Below are 17,238 nucleotides of genomic sequence, written 5' to 3' on the forward strand. Positions count from 1 at the left end.
GTCTAATGTTATGGAAAAGCAGCTGTTTTCATTTATATTTGAGGTATTAGTCACTCTTAGAATGGGACAGAGTAACTCAGCTAATAGTTTCTGCTTTAACCTACGGAAAATACAGGTCACAGAGACAAGATGTTGGCAAAATCACAGTGTAAGTTACACTCATATAACGTTTTGGTCTTAAAAGGTTTGGAGATGCAACTATTTAATAACGATGTTCTCACAGGAAACTGACATCCAGCACAATGAAATGGACGGTGGCTTTTGGGAAACAGGAAATTTCCAAGTAGAGAAAGTCCACATAAGTAAGAGACAGAAAGAGAAAGCTTTTTTTTTTTTTTTTTCATAAAGTTTTATTAAAGTATAAAGGAGACAGAGAAAGCTTCTGACATAGGCATCAGAAGGGGGCAGAAAGAGTACCCCAAGAGAAAGCTTTTTAAGCTCTAGAATTTGAAAGCCTTTTTTTTTTTTTTTACAAATTTTAAAAACTACTCTTACTCTTATCAAAGTAACCTATATCTACAGTTTTATAATTCTAATACTACAAGTCCTGTAACAAAAAGCAGTTAATCCCCTGCCCATCCCTGAGTCTGTCCTTAGAGGCAGTCAGCTTAAATGTTTTTGGTTATTTCTTCTGGTACTGACTTTTATATTCCTTTTTAGCATTCCTATTCAGTTGTTTTAGACATTATTATAAGTATCAGACAGTACCTCTTAATGGCTGCTAGAGAAGATGAAGATTTAGTGTGTGGTCTCTTTCCCTCCCCTCTTTGGAAGCGTGTTTGTTTTATTCTATTTTATTTTCCTGTGATACAGCGTGGGCAGTAGCCTCCTCCTCCCTACTTGATCATCAATACTTAAAATGACTTTCTGGCATACTCCTCTGGCTCCCACAGGACTCATTAGAGATCCAAGTGAGTGAGGAAACCTGGAAGGCAACACTAATTTCAACTGACGTGCGCTGCGTTTCATTTTTAGGATATTTACATTTTCATTCGATGATCTGATTCTTGAAGGAAGTCTGACCTCCAATAGTCAAAGTGCACTGAGTCCATTCCTAAATAGGAAATGAGCAGCCTTGGGCCTGGGCTGGAGGGAGAGCCGCAGCTGTGGGCCGTAGATGGGCTCTCGCTGCTTCTCCTTGGCTCACTCCACAACACGTGTTAGCCACCAACTGCGGGCCACCTATGGTGGTGCTGAGGTCTGGTGCTGGTAAACCAAAAGGAACCCATTCTTCTGCATGAAGGGCCTCCATTTGACTCCAGTGAAAGCTCACTGCCCCTATCCTAAACCTTCTCCCAAAGGAAAGGAGGGATCTCATCCTTTGACTTGGTAGGGACTCTCCAACATCTGGCAAGATTGACGTATTAGGAACCCTCTGATGCTAGGCTGAGTGGCCGAGGGTCAGTGTCTCTCTAGCGGTTCCAAGGCTGAGATATGGCCGATGCCTCTCAATTTCCACTGTGGACCTGAATGGGTCCCTCAGTGCTCATGAATTCACTCAGCCCCTGCTATCCTGTACACCTCTTCCTGCACCAGAGAGTGGTGTTGGTAGCCAATTAGGAGGTGCATGGAAATGACCCACTGAAATGGAAAGGCCGAGGCAATGCCCTATCTTAAGGGTGAGATGTGCTCCCTTCAAATGACAAAACTGGGTCTCACAGAACTCCTTTTTGTCAGAAAGTAGGCAGACTAAAGGCTGGAAGAGAGACCCTCTATCAGAGGCATCTTGTTGGCTTGCTTACATTTTATTGGCCGTCTCCCCACTGGGACGAGAGCTCTCGAGGAAGAGGCCTGGTCATTCTTTTCCAATGCCTGCAATGCAGCAGAGATTCCATCAACATTTATTGAGTGATGGATCTGGTGTGGAAAACACTGTGCTCAAGGGGCCTGAAGGACCCTTGGGATTTTTCAGACTTAAGTCACACTTCGTCTTAACTTCATCCTAATTCACACTGTTCTATTAAACACAGTATGCCAAGAGCAAAGGGTAGGGGAAGCTGGGGTTATGATTTGATATTTGTATAATTATGTGGTGACAGTTTAAGGGAAGATTGAGGAGTTCCAACAGACCACCTCATATCTCTTGCAGCACTTGGGTTTTAATCACATCTCACTGTCTTTCTGTTGGAAAAACTGGTTTGCTGGCACAGTGGAGTCTCTGCAACTTGCCGACTGGCCTGCTGTGATCAGAAGCTATGGAGAAGTAGGTGCCAACACATTCTCCCCAGACTTGCTTCCCAGTGCCACTCCTGATGTCTTCTCCTGACTGTAAGTCATCTTTGTCTCTGGGCATTATTGTCATTGTAAGGTATAGTAGAAAAAGGAACACCCTCACTGAAGACCATTTTTCTGAAAATATTTGGAGCTGCTGCCGAAAGCCCAGTATTTGTGCCTTTACTCAAAAAGGAAAAGCTTGTTATGGAAAGTAGTTACTGAAACTGTGAACACTGTCTATTAAACTGCTTATTGGGAAAGACTAGCTCCATGGTCAGGCCTCAGAAAGCCGTGAGGAAGGAGTAGGTGTCTCAGGTCCCTGGGCTGGTCTTGGAGAAGTCTTCTGTGGAGGGGCAACTGTTCTAAAGTGATGGTTTTTCAGGTGGCTAAATTCAGTCTTGGTAGAGGAAGAGCTCCCCTTGCAGCTCCTAACAGGATAAACACACTAATGGCCTGCCCCAAGAAACAGGGCTTTCAGCAGAAGCAAGGGGGCTTTCTACTTCCCCTGGGGGAGATCAAGACTCTTGGTGGGAGAAATTAAAGGGCAGAGGCAGTACCCCAAACCTCTCTGTCTGTAGTCATTCACTCAAAAATTATATTGGTATTTAATTCTGTTTCCTCTTCTAAATATTTTCTGAGAAGAAGCAATAGCCTTTGTGAGCTACTCACTGTTAATACAGGGGCTTTTAAAAGTCGCTTGTAAACATGTATGGTACAGGCAATGATGGTTTGTTCACTTTGTCTCTAGAATCTTTGTTGGAGTAAATTAAATTTGCTGATATAAGCTATATGACAAATGAGCCCCGATCATTAAGCCACCCCGATATATATGGTTTGGGTTTTGTTAGTCAAAAACAATTAGAGTTGACGCTCTGGGTCAAGTTTTCTCCTTGTTCCATGTAAAAGGTGCTTCCGGCAGATCCACATCCAAACAAATTCAAAGACTGGTTCTTCTACAGGTACAAGCTCTCTATAAACTTAATTTACTGGAAAAACAAAAAGCACAGGCAAAGGCCAAGCCCTATGGGTAGGAAAGAAGTCACAACCTAAAAAGCCAGGTTTTACAGTATGCCTAGTGTGGCTGTGGCCGTGGGGATAAAGGCCATGACACTCACTGAATGCATCCTACAGATTGAGTGCTTTACATGCATTTAGTCAAAACAACAATACCCTGCAAGGTACACAGGATTGCCCCTACTGACAGAAGAGATAACTGAGGTAGAAAGGTTTGACTTGCCTACTTTCACAGCTGGTGTTAAAGGTACAGCTGGGTTGGGAACTTGGGCTGAGCTGGTTCCACAGCCTACGCTCCTTCCACGAATCATGCTGTCATCAGCTTTCATCAGCTGAAGCTGGGAGGAAAGCACCCTGCCCCCACTGAGCCAGGGACCCTGTCACCTCTGCCAGGAAGGACAACACTGTGGTTAGGAGCCCAAACTTGGATTCAAGCCCTGGCTCCCAGCTTATCTGTGACCTAGGACCAGTCCTGCAGCTTCTCTGAGCTTTAGCTTTCTCATTTATAAAACAAAAATAACAACCAATTCAAATAGTTGTTTTAAGGTTAGTTGAAATGATCTTTTTAAAAAGTGGTAGACTGCCTGGCAAAGTTTGAACATTCAATGAGTGGTAGCAATTATTACATTCATAACTCCACATGCTACTTAAAACTAAAGGTCAATGGAAGAAACTGTGACCTCAAAGGTATCATTTAACATGTGAAGTAATGAAAGATAAAGCATCCTACAAAAAGAATATTAGTGTTTTCTATGCCATGAGGATGTATATTTGTAAGTTCAGAAATTTATGTCAATATGAGCAGAATTTAAATCATATATTCTTACATTTTAATGAGTTCTTTCCTATTTTCTTATGAACATTTTTTAAAACCACAAAAAATTAAAAGACAGGTACACTGAAAATCCATGTGACCACCACCTAGATCCTACAATTAACACCTTACTGTATTGGCTTTATCATATATCTATCCCTCAGTCCATCTTTTTTTAAAAAGTGTATTTCAAAGTAAGGAACAGATGTCAATACAGTCACACGCGAGTACTTTAGTGTGATTAACAGTAACTGGTTTTCAACAATTCTTCAAGAATCTTTTTAATATTTTGGTAAAATTTACATACAATCAAACACATATATTTTACAAGTACTATTTGATAGTTGTGGCAAATGTATACACCTGTGTGACACCAGCTCCTGTCAATACCTTTACTCCAGAAAGTTCCCTCATCTGCACTGCATTTTAAGTGTTCCCGAGAAACTGTGGTACAGGAAAAAAATGGGCTCAAGAATTAAGGGGTCTAGGTTCATATCTCATCTACTTTACTCACTAGTAACACACGAGTATGCACACATAAACACACACAATATGCACGCACACAGCTTCAGTTTTCTCGATCACAGCAAGGAGATAATGCCCATCGCACAAGACTTCTGTAAAGGTTAAATACAAAAATATCAGAATACAGTAACTGTTCAGTAAGTGTAAACAAAGGTTACTTTCTCTCCACTCCTTCTTTCCTGCTCCCCCCTGTTTCTGAGGATGTTATCTTCAAAAACAGTAAGGACAAAAAAAAAAAAAAAACCCCACAGTTAAATGAGAGATGAGGGAAAAAGGCATCTCTCTGCATAGGCAGTCCTCTCCCAATTTATCCACTCTGACTTCAGCTAATTAAACATCTGTCTCAACGATCTCCTCAGTGAATTAGTCATCCCCACTTTGTGACACTGATTGTTGGTTGCAGCCTTTTCCTCACTTGCCACCATTCCCAGAAACTTGTAGGAGTTTACTCACCAGGCACACGGCAAGGAATGATGCAGGGTCCCCATTAACCCCCTGCAGTTGCCCTTGGTGCTGGTGCTGTTCATGAAGCTGCCAGACGCATCCTGCAACGTGCCTCCCCAAATTACACCTCTTAAGGGGTGACAGTTTTTTTGTCTACATTTCTGATTTCCAGTATGATGCATTTTCTAAGTACTGCATATTATGTACCAAACTAAAACTATTTAACCAAAAATCTGTTTTTTAAACTAGGTTTGATAACAAAGCAAGCAGGTAATAACAAAAAGTATCAAATAAGGTGAAGTGCAGTCTTGTGAATTACCAGCTAGTTCTCTCTAAACACAGGAAAAAAAAAAAACAAAGATTTGCTGGTGAACAAATGGCCAGGCGGCAACAAGCAAAGTGGCCTGGCCTGGATGCATGCCTTTCTCTACATATTAGGGTGTGTGTGCGTGTGCATCTGTGTGGGCAAGAAAGAGGTAGGTGGGTGGGAACAACTGTATCTAAACTATGGAGGCATTTCTTAACAACAGTTTTCTGAAATTAGACTTCCTCTCAATCCTTCCCACTAAAACAGTTAACTGACATAAGAACTATCTTTTAGAAGATAAGTGACTAATAAAAACTTTAAAAATGCTTCATTATGTTAGAGTCTAGAAATGGAAATTAAAACAACCTATTAACTGCCAACCATCAGCTTGGCGAAAGTTCAAGACTGACGACATCCAGTGCTGGAACAAGGTGAGGAAAGAGGCGCTCGCACGTACTCTGGGAGTGTCAAAGGACGGGTAGATACTTTGAAGGGAAGTTCATTTTTCCCAACGTTTTAAATAAACAAACCTCTGACAAACAATCCCATATTTAAAACCTAGCAAAAATGTACAATGAATGTTCCTACAAGATTGCTCACTGCATGTTTTTTTAATACTTAAAATTTGGAAATAATTGGAATGTCCATCAATGGAGAGTTAAGTTAAATGAATTTAACTAAAAAGATAAAAATGCAGTGGTCACTCTAACACAGAAGAATGCTTATGACACAATATTGAATTAAAAAAGAAAAAAAGCAAAAGCATATCTGTTACAGGGTGTTATTTTTAAATGACATGGATACATTTTTCATGAGTTCACTTAAACTTTTTTTGGTGTCCTCTATTTGACAGGCATTCTGCTAGATGTTAGGTATTCAGTGATTTAAAGAAAAACGTGAAACAGGGTCCTGCCCACATGAAACTTACAGACTATATGTAGACCTGCATGTGAAGTGAATAAAAAACCAAATGGTTCACAACAAAGAAGAAACCTTCACTTTTTACTTCACACAACTCCAAAAAGTTGGAATTTTGTTTTCAATCCGTATTTAATTTTATTAAAAAAAGACCACAATTCTTTAAAAGCCTATCTTCTGCCACCACCTTGTTTAAATATTAAGCCAGGAGACCTGGTGGCAGCTCCAAGCTTTTTCAATTCTCCCTAAACTGTGCGTTCAGCTTGAATAAAAGAAATGAAACTTTACCGTGGTGTCCACCGTCTGCCTCCTGAATTGAGCACCACCCACTGTCTCCATACCCGGCGCCTGTTGGACAGAGTCCTTTAGAGCCTCCTGTTTCATGTCCTCAAATCCATTTTTATACAATAGCATGTTTTCTAAAAGAAATTCTGACTATATTGCTCTCCTTCCAATGATTCACCTCTGCCATCAAAATAAAATTCAAATTCAGCAGCTTACAAACATGATCTGGTCCCAAACGACCATTCGAGCCGCATCACGCCACCTTCCCAGCTCCTCCTACTCCACCACGCTTCTGTACTGAGCCACCCGAGCTTCCAGAAGGCACAAAGGGCTCTTACTTCATTCTTCCTGCTGAAGAGCTCGTTCTCAACCCTCCTCACTTGGCCAGTTTCTACTCAACCTTCCGGTTTCAGCTGGAGGATCTGCTTAGGATAGTCCTCCCTGACTCCTTGACACTGGACCAGGGCTTCCCCTCCACTGTGTGCACCCAGGTCCTATGTCTGTTTCCACTCAGCGCTTGCATGGCCTTGGGAATGCCTGGTTCTCTCCCCAACTAAACAGTAAGCAATTGGAGGGTAAGGACCAGTTCTTGGCTTCTGTGAAATCCCTGGTGTCTACACAGTGCCTTCGGCATAACTGCCCCCCAATAAATCAATCGACTTCTACTTTTGAGCAGAAGTAGAAGCCTGGTCTTATCGGCTCTGGCCCTGCCTAGCAGCTTATCCTCTGCCCCATCCCTGCCCGAGAAATTTGGAGTATTGTGACTATACCTCAGAATACCCCTGCCTGGCATGTTTTTCTCACTTATCCATCTGGCAAAGTCCTAGTTAATCTTCAAAAAAAAGTTGTCAAATTACTTACTCCAGAGTATCTTTTCTCAGACCGCTGCCTCGGCCAGCAGTTTTTAAGCACTCTCTTATCTGTGCTGCTTTAGTAGCTCATGTACCATATTCTAGTGCCTCTCTTTTTGAGTCTGTCTCCACGTCAGGTTTTCTACCTGACTTCTCATACGGTGGCTGGAATGGAGCAGGCAGCACTGGACAACGGTCACTGCACTAAGCAGGGTGTCTCAGAGCCTTCCGGAGCTTTCGGGCACACAAGGCCCTCTGTATGGTGCCCCTGATTCATCCTCTCAGGATGTTACAGCTCAGGAAAGGAAAGCTCAGAAAAGTAAGTACGTGATGACACATTTGGTTTTCTTACTCTAAAATACATTTTAAAATATTTAAAAAATCAGGATACAGCTTAAAATCCATATGTACATTTAATATAGTAGTATTTATTTCTTTCTTCTCTCCTGAAGTGCTATTATTAAATTAGTGGCGTTTCAGAATTAGTCCCTAGTGGGTCCCGGGAAAGGTCCCTGACTCCAGAATGCATGCGCCCCCTCTACCCTCACGGAGCTTGCTGGGAGTCTTTGTCTTTTCTCTTCCTTCCATTTTTTTTCCCCCTTTAATCTAATCCATGCCTGTGACTTCCCCAGATGGGGTGAATGAATAGATTTTGTGATGGAAAAGGAACTTCTGAAAGATTAGCAACTAGTAGGAAGAGTAAATGCTGGTCAAACGTAGTTTTGGTGAATGATATATTTCGAATTTTTCTGATGTGGCGGCTGCAAGAGCTCATAACACCGTTCTAAAATAATTGGGTCTCTAAAGTGGTTCCAAAAGATTTTTGCTTGACATAAATTCTCTAAATTTCCAGGCTTTCTGGATAAAATAGTTGACTGCAATGCCATCTTTAATGTGCTCTGCTCTATACTCAAGAAGATCCATCAGGAGCCGCAGAGCACTCCAGACAGGGGGAGGCTCAGGTGAGATGAAACCACAAGATAAAGAGGCAGAGAAAGGAGGCAGGGGGAATATTTAACTCCAAGCTCCTTGCAGGGGCCACTTCTGACTTGTGAGCATCTTGGCAGTCCACATTTACTGTATCATTTTCCCACTGGGTCACTGGACACCAAGCATCAGGTCTTTCTTTCTTATCCAACTCCTACACGTGAGTGACATCTGCATGATTACTTACTCTTTTAGGAGGAGAAGTTTTCTGCAGAAATTACTGCCCTTTTGACAAAGAACATTTAAACAGTCCTATTTACCTTTTCTTTCTCCTTTTTAAAAAGAGGATTATTTGCTACAACATAAGGAAAGTACCTGTCTGTGTTTCTGGCTGGCAAACTACTTCCACAGAAGGAAGGTGAACTGGGTTTTTCTGTCTTTACAGTTACACAAGAAGCAGGACTCTGTTCAGTTTTACAGCCAGAAGATTCTTTAGCTTAGGAGAGTGTTAAAAACCCTACTCCATCTAAAACATATGGGCTTCCCTTTTCCATAGGGTAGCTCAGGACAGGTGTATGTTGCTTTAAGAAAGCTAGACATAAAACATTAAAACTGACACCAATACAGATAAACTGTGCAATTACAAAAAGAATTCCTGGCTTTATATCCAGATTCACCACAGGGTTCCTTTAAATGCTGCACTTCCCTGGTGCATTTAGATCTTAGAATCAATGAACATTTCTGTTTACAGAATTTTAAATTTGTTCTCCCATTAGGGTTCTAATAAGCAACATGGTGCAATAAAAAGAGTACAGGCTTTGAGGTCAAAAAAGTCTGGGCTCCAATTTAAGATTCTGTCATTTGCTTACTGGGGCAATTTGGGTAACTTTAACTTCTCTAAGAACTGAGGAAACGGGGGCTGAGAGAGGAAAGTGTATGATTACACATATAGTTATCACAGCTCCTTATTTCTAAGATGCACATTTCCCCCACTTTTTATCATTTTTAAAGTCTCATCTATAAAACAGGCACAATAAGATCTCCCATCTAGGGGTGTTGTGCAGATTAAACAAGATGCTCTAAGTACACAAAGGCACTCAATAAATCAGCTCTAACCCTGCTAGAGTAGATCTTGGAGAAGGATCAGTTTCTCCTTGACACACAAACCCCCTTAAAACATTCTTAATAGTAGTATTGTATATAACTGTCTAGGCCTATCTGGCCTGAAAGTAAGGCCTCTCATGTGAGGTGGCGGGGAGAGAGTCAGAGACTGACCCAGGTGCTGCCAGTCTATTCCAGCAGGTCTGTATTAGGTTACAGGCTGTGAGTCCACACCTCGGCTTCCCGGGCTCTGGGCCTGATCTGTGCTTCTCTGTCATACTGCAACCATCAACTCTGTACTGCTTTCCAGTTCTTTCCTCCGTATGTCCCATTCCCTCTTTGGGCCTCAGTGTATTTCACAGTGGTTAGAAGTTTGGATTTTATTCGGAATGCAACTGGAAGTCATTGAAGGGTTTGGAGCAAATATGATCTGATTTCTATTTTTAAAAAACCTCTCTATCTGCTGCTTTGTAGGCAAGAGACTGGAGGGGCCAAGAGCAGAGGCAGGAAAAAGCAGCCAAGGGGCTGGTTCGACTGTCCAGGTGAGGTCTCGGTGATCTGGACTCATTCAATGAAGATGGGAAAGATTGAATTTAGGATATATTCTGGAGGTAAAAAAAGGAAAGACTCGCTTATGTTTAAGATGATGTATGAAGTGAGCACAGGGAAGAATTCAATGATCATTTTCACTACAATTTTTTTGAGGGGAGCAGAGAGTTAACTAACTGCAAAGTAAACGGAAATGTTCTTTTTATATTAAAGCAGTATGCCTTTAACAGCAAGGCTTTGAAAGATACTGCCCTTCTCCAACTCTTCACCGCTTCAGTGTGGAGGTCACAATTCAAATGTCAGTTTCTCTGAGTGGAACTTCCTGACCATCCTAGGAAAGGCAGTGAGTACCTCTGCCTCTCAACTTCTAGCTCTCAGCCCCTTCCGTTTACTCTCCCCTAAGCTCCTCTTCAGCAAGGGCCCTACAGGTCTGCTTCACCACTGTCTCCCGGCCCCCAGCACAGGTCTGACCCAGGGGAGGACATGAGGAGTGAATGTACACACAGCTACAAATACAGTACGGATATTTACATCTTACATGAATTTTTAAGATAAAACTTGAGAATCCAATGATGTCATCACTGGCTGTCCCTCAGACCAGAACCCCACACACCCTGTGTGGGACGTTCACTCGCCTCTCTGCTCCTCGTGGTACTTTAGGGAATAGTGCTTGAGAAGTCCTAGACTAGACTATCCCCTTGGTGACATTCTAGGGGTCAAGTGGAAACACAGTAAGTTAGCAATCAACAATGTGGTCTGTGCCTCCAAATGGAGAAGTTAAGAGGGAGTTCACTTGACAAAGCTAACATTTCTCAAATTCTAGGTGAAATTTTGTACGAGAAAAGTAGCAATGAGTGCCATAAGTCTTATTAACAATATTACAAGAACTTTTCAAAAAGGATCCTCAGACTAATAAAAAATTGTCTTTCACATTAAAAGGCAAGAACGGACAGGGGGGAAGGAAAAAAGTTAATATGCTTCTGGTTCAATCTTTCAGCAAATGATAAAGAACACCTCCAAATAGAGCCAGAAAACTATTCTGCTTAGAAAAACCTACTTCAAAGCCTTCTCTCTGTGTAGATCCAGAGATACTTATATTTCTGCATCAATGTTAAAACTGAATTTGTATCTATCTTCATTTCTCAACTGCCTCTGTCATACCCAACATTATACTTTGGGAGACTGGTAATAATATTTTAAACAACAACAAAATACTAAGAAGCTCATTACTGATTTTGAGGATGAACCTGATAAAAAGAGAACCTGATGAACTAAATAAAGCCTTTACTCACTAAATAACAGGTTAGTATTTTTTACTGATTAAATAAAGGGATCTGACAGGCTATTCTTCATTATGTCGAAAACATACCCACCCAACTTAAAGTTAGTAAAGAGGTTTCTCCTAATTCTTCTAAAACCACATTATTCATTTATAATTTTCTTAAACAGCAGGGATTTTTCTGCTAATGCAGGTAGTTTCCAAATGTCAAGTAGGTCAGTAATAAAATGAAAAGCCAGAGAGAGAATCTAAAAGAGACATTTAAAAATGGGCTTAAAAAATGGGCCTTAGCAGAGAACTGACTGGAACACACTGTGAAAAGATTACTATAAGTTCAGTACATGAATATTAACAGCAAAACCCTGCAGTGTTCATAAATAGTTATGACTTGATGAAATAATTACAAATAATGCAAGTCAAAATTTTAGATCATTATAAGTGTCTGTAATGATATTCTATCCATAAAAAGCAAAATATTTTATAATAAAACCCTAAAGGTTTCCATTGACAAAGCTATTTACCTAAACAAAGAAGAATTCTTTTGCTCAACTATCTACCATCTTCTGATTTTCAATAAAAGAAAATTGGTGAGGGAATGCTAGAGGGAAGGGCAACAGAGTATTTAAACACTAGGATGGTCATTAAGCCCACAGCCTGATTTAATAAAGAAATAGTTTAAGTTCTCAATTTATTATCATTAAACAGAGAGTTGTATGGTCAGTTGGAAAAAACAGATGAGCGATGTTAAAGGTCTGTGAGGAAGCAGCTTAAGTTCACTGTCAGCCCAGCAAAGGAATTCTGAGACCCTGGTCTAGTACAACTAACCACTGATGCACAAATAGTGTGAGAACTCTTGACCCCACATGGAACATGTTGTCTAATCTTAAGTGGTATTTCTCCCTTCTCACTTTAAGTTAAATAAGAGTAGCAGAGACAAATATTGTTCTGTGCTCAATCTGGTGAAAGCTGTTTGAAGAGAGGGCTGAGCCAGACACCAGGCAGGGCAGACACTTTCTTGCAAAGACTGAGCAGGTCCCTGTGGGAGAGGCTTAGGAAGGGCAGAATGAGAGTCTCTAACCTGGCATCTCCTGCCACCAAGTTCATGACTAAGTTTAGGTGTCAGGATGGGTAAGTAACAAGTACTTCATAGCCAACTGTGAGGACTAACAGACTTTATTTTTTTAAGTAAATGTACTTGTGTTTCTCTCTATGACAGGAGGATTTTCCTCTTCATTAATCGTCCTCCAAAACAAGTCCACTACACAATACAAAGTTCAAAGACACAGAACATACTCTGCCTTTATCGAGCTAACCTTAAATAAACATCCAGTTTCCAAACTGGAGATCCTTCTATTTCTTGAGACCAGACTTAACAAAGCAACAGAAAGAGGTTCTTATTTTTAAAAGCCTTTTGGATCAAGAAAATGGACAGTAATTTATGTAAATGCATCAATCTCAATTGACTTCTCTAGTATGAAAAGGAATAAATAATGCAGATCACTGTTCTTCAGACAACAAGTCCAAACTCTTCACCAGTGATACGGCAAAGATTCTGATGGAAACAGCAGGGACGTGTGCACAAAGGTGAACATAAATAAATGTGTGTATGATAACCGTGGTTGCTGGAGATGGACACAGATAAATAGGTCTGGAATTGGACAGGGACGCTGGAGACAGAGGGAAAGACGCTGGTTCAGCTTATGGCAGTGAGTTCATGAGCTTTCATGATCTAAAAAAATCTGCAACAGCAGAATTTCTATTAAGAAGGTGAAAAAAGTTAGTTCTACCTCCTCTTGGGCAATTCAGAATAAAGCTATCTTAGAATATAATAAATATGTCATAAACTAGTATACAAAAAATTTAGGAACAAAAACAAGAGGAAAAGACCAGGATCCTAAAGGTAGATGAATGCTCATTTAACATTTGTAAATAACTGAAGCTGTTTAAATGCTATTAGATTGGCACCTAGAACCCCCCAAATATCTACCTTCCCCTGGGAAGGAGAAGCTATGCCTCTTCAATCATCTCTTAAATGCAAAGAGGTTTGACCCCCACGCAATGGATAAAAGTCACCCAAAAAATGAACAAAAGAGGTGTTTGGAAAAACCAGAACACCATTCATCCCAGCTAACGACTTGTTCATTATGAGTGATGATGGATAAAGACTTCTCATGCTGAGATGAAATCAAGATTTATATGCATTGTTTCCTCTCCCAACTTGTGGGAAGATCATCATCATTTAATTCTATCTCTGCGGCCAGTGATGGGCATCCAGAGAGCTGGTTATCAAACGGCGCAGTCAGCTGGCAAAAGCCGAAACGGGCAGTTGGCACTTCGGGACGGAGCCGCCACAGCCGAGGGTGAACAATGACTCCTGGCAAGCATCCAAATTGCTTGCAGACGCTAGCAGGTCTCATCTACAACCGCCCCTACCAGTATCTCTCTCTCTCTCTCTTTTTTATGAGAATCAGATTTTCATTGCTCCATTCAATTGCTCTCCTCTGCCATTTTTTACAGCTCTTATCGTTCCCCTGGAATATGGCCTTGAGACAGCTCATCCGTGTCCTTCACTGTGTTATCTCTTCTAACTTTTATTAAAACTTCAGCTTTCATCTGAAGATAGCTAATTAAATCTGGAACAGATTATATTCCTCCCCTTAAAAGGAACACAAAACTATTTTCTTCAACCTGAGCCACGCTTTTTTGCCCTTTCTGAAACATAAGCCAAACGTGTTTAAGAAGTCTCATTTGTTTACAAAGCTCAGATATTTGACATGTCACAGACAGGCAGATTTATACTAAAGTTGGCTATGGAATGATAGATCTTTGAGCTATTTCTCAATACTGGGAATATTTTCTTTTCTTGTACCCTTTAAATATTACAGCTAATACCACCAGCTTATTTTCTGTATAACATTGGGTAATAAGGAATTAGTGATTAACAGCTATTTGTGTGTGAGTGATTTCTTAAAAAAAGTTTGTTTTTTTTTTTACAGTTGCTCTCATTTGATAAAAATGAAAAAATGTTTTATTCCATACCCCAAACACTAGCAACCAGAAGTTTCCTCCATGGAAAATTATGTGAAGACATGAAATTAAAAGCAGTTTTTCTACATAGCTTTACACCAACCAACAGTTAGCTCAAGTAGCTTTGTCTTAATCTATCACAAATTAATGAAGAAGCTTCCACAAGTGACATGAACACAATATTCTCACATATGCCACTGACCCAATTCCTTCCTTGGGTCCAAGGGCAGGTTAAAAATCACTTTCTGCTGTACATTTGCTAACTGAACCTAGCAATGATATCTGAACCAATCCAGCCAGCCATCAAACACCCACCTACATGCACACCCACACCCAGCATTTTTAACTAAGTGTTAAGCTTCTACTGCCAGGCTGTGATTTAACTGTCCCACCTGAAATTTTCTGGGATCCTTTTCTTCGCTTCACTGCCTTTAGCAAGATTTCTTTCATGGTGACCTTTGTGTTGTCCACCTGAATAAGGGAGAATCCATGAGCAGCATTTCTGCAGGAAAAGACAAATATTAAATCATCACCAATATTCAGCCAAAGGGATGTGAATGCAGTCTTCACTGAGTTTAAGTATTAATAAGTGTACACTGAAGTGTCAATTATTAAAAAATGGGTTATAAATCTACTTCTAATGAGAGAGAGAGAGAAAAGCATTCTAATATGAACAGTTTCAAGTGAAAGAGAGGGCAGAATTAGGGAAGATTTTTCTGTTTATCTTAAAATGAATCCAGTTGGTCTGTGTGGGCTACTAGCAAAATCCTATAGCAAGGTCTAACAAATGATACACATGGCTTGTGTCAGTAGGTGTCACTGCAGGCAGATACTACCATCATATTAAAGCTCATAGAGCCCTGGAGGGGAAATGTGGGGTGCATGTGTGTGTGCTCAGTCACTTATGTCCACCTCTTTCCACCCCTATGGACAGTCGCCTGCCAAGCTCCTCTGTCCATGAGATTTCCGAGGCGAGAATACTGGAGTGGATAGCCAGTCCCTTCTCCAGAAGATCTTCCTGACCCTGGGATTGAACCCGTGTCTCCTGTATCTCTTGCACTCGCAGATGGATTCTTAACCACTGGGCCACCTGGGAAGCCTGGGTTTCCCTGGTGGCTCAGACAGTAAAGAATCTGCCTGCAATGTAGGAGACCCAGGTTCGATCCCTGGGTCGGGAATATCCCCTGGATAAGGGACTGGCTATCCACTCCAGTATTCTTGCCTGGAGAATCCCATAGACAGAGGAACCTAGAGGTCTACCGTCCATAGGTCGCAAAGAGTAGAACACAACTGAGTGACTAACGCTTTCACTTGGGAAACCCAATGTGGGGGGCACAGGGGTGGATATGATAGCCTAAAGCAATTCAGAATAAGGAAAAGAAAGACTCCTCCTAGTTGGCAAACAAATAAATAAAGAAGCATTAATTAAAAAAAAAACAAAACCCCAGAGTCTGTATACTTCAGTAGTCATGTTTTAATCTACTTAGTCCTAGAAGGTCAAGCAAAATATTAGCTGGAGTAAATAACTACAAGACAAAATAATAACACTACTTATAAGCTTCTAGCCAATCACATTTGGGGTGCAGGGTCATCTAGACAGGAAAAAACTGGTAAGGAGCAAGTACCCTTGAAAAAGAAGCCCATCCCTGGGTGAGATATAACTTCACTAAGACCGTTAATTGCAAGAGCAAGTACCACAAACACTACTCACTATGCTTGGGCACAGAAACAAAACAGGCCAATTCCAAGCAGCTCATGTAACAAATGGGACCCAAGTTTCCAACTACGGAACATGGGAATTGCCACAAGGAGTTTGGTTGCCTTCCCACTTCCCCACCAAGAATCTCAAAACGGAACACAGCCAAAAAACATGGCAGAACTTCATACTGACAAGAAATCGGAAAGAAAAGCCAAGCCCCAAGCTAAGCCACGGGAAAGCTTCCCAATGGTAGGACAGGCTGGGAAGGGGCCTTCAACCCAGCTTGGAACCAACCAGGTGGTTGGCTTTCCACAGGAGATGGGAGCTATTCTCAAAACCAAGGACCCAATTTGCTTCCCTAATACAAAGACATCTCCACCCCCTTCCCTCTCCATACGGCTTGCTATTTAATCCTTGACATTCCATTTGTTAAAAAGCAAAACCCGATGCTGGTCTAGCCAGCACGATCATCCATTTTAACTTGGTCAAGTTCTTGCTATCGAACAGCAGGCCTGAGAACTGTCAAGCTAATTTTACTGAACACTCTGTTACTGAATCATGCCTGAGCCCCGGCCGTTCTTTACCTCAGAAGCTGGACCCCATCCCAGAACAATTTTTAAAAGTTTATTTTACTGATCAAAGCAAAATAAGAAATAGCTTTTTTTTTGAAAACTATATTTAGGGAGCGATGTAGTAAGTGATACTTTGGCAAGAGTTCTGAAATGTAAAGTGCCTGGTGCATTTATAAACTTGTGGGTATTTGCTCTGGCGCCAGGCCAGTGTGTGTTTGGAACAAACGCCAATCGTCCGCGTTCAGACCTGCCTTCCCCTGCTTTCTCCTCGGAAGTCAGTATGCGCTCCATCTGTGACAATATGTCGGGCGATGGATGAGGAGGACCTAAAAGGGAACACCAGTTCTCGGGTACTTGCAAACTAGTCTTGGGCTGCATCTTGCAAACTTCCAGCTGCTCCGGGTTTCACCTCAACTCTTGCAGATTTCAGTTGGCTTGTAAATTGCTCACGGTTCTCGCCTAATCTGCTGCTGGCTGATAGCATTATTTCACAACCATACGTTTATCTTTTCAGCAAAGGCGGACTAAAAGCTCGAAAGGAGGCCTTGTGTTGGGACTAACTTCCATAAATTAAAAGTGTCCTTTTAAAAAGATTTTTGAACGGAGGAAAATCCCTCGTCTGTATTTTTCTGTCATTTTACCAAAACGTACCTGGGTGACAAGGTTAAAGCATGCAGAGGAAATCCCTGACGCTTATCATCCACCGGCATTA

At 41.2% G+C, this 17,238-nt stretch overlaps 1 protein-coding gene across 17 annotated transcripts in view; it reads right to left on the reverse strand.

Moving 5' to 3' along the window:
* Positions 1 to 17,238, reverse strand: part of MAPKAP1 (mitogen-activated protein kinase associated protein 1) — a 234,120-nt gene that overhangs the window by 79,681 nt on the left and 137,201 nt on the right. For all 17 annotated transcript variants that reach the window (XM_010844073.1, XM_010844067.1, XM_010844071.1 and 14 more), the window contains one exon: positions 14,648 to 14,757. In XM_010844073.1, coding sequence (XP_010842375.1) covers positions 14,648 to 14,757 — 110 coding nt within the window. The remainder of the gene's footprint in view (positions 1 to 14,647; positions 14,758 to 17,238) is intronic.

The sequence above is a fragment of the Bison bison genome, unplaced genomic scaffold (assembly GCF_000754665.1).
Source record: "Bison bison bison isolate TAMUID 2011002044 unplaced genomic scaffold, Bison_UMD1.0 scf7180017864193, whole genome shotgun sequence".
Taxonomy (NCBI): domain Eukaryota; kingdom Metazoa; phylum Chordata; class Mammalia; order Artiodactyla; family Bovidae; genus Bison; species Bison bison.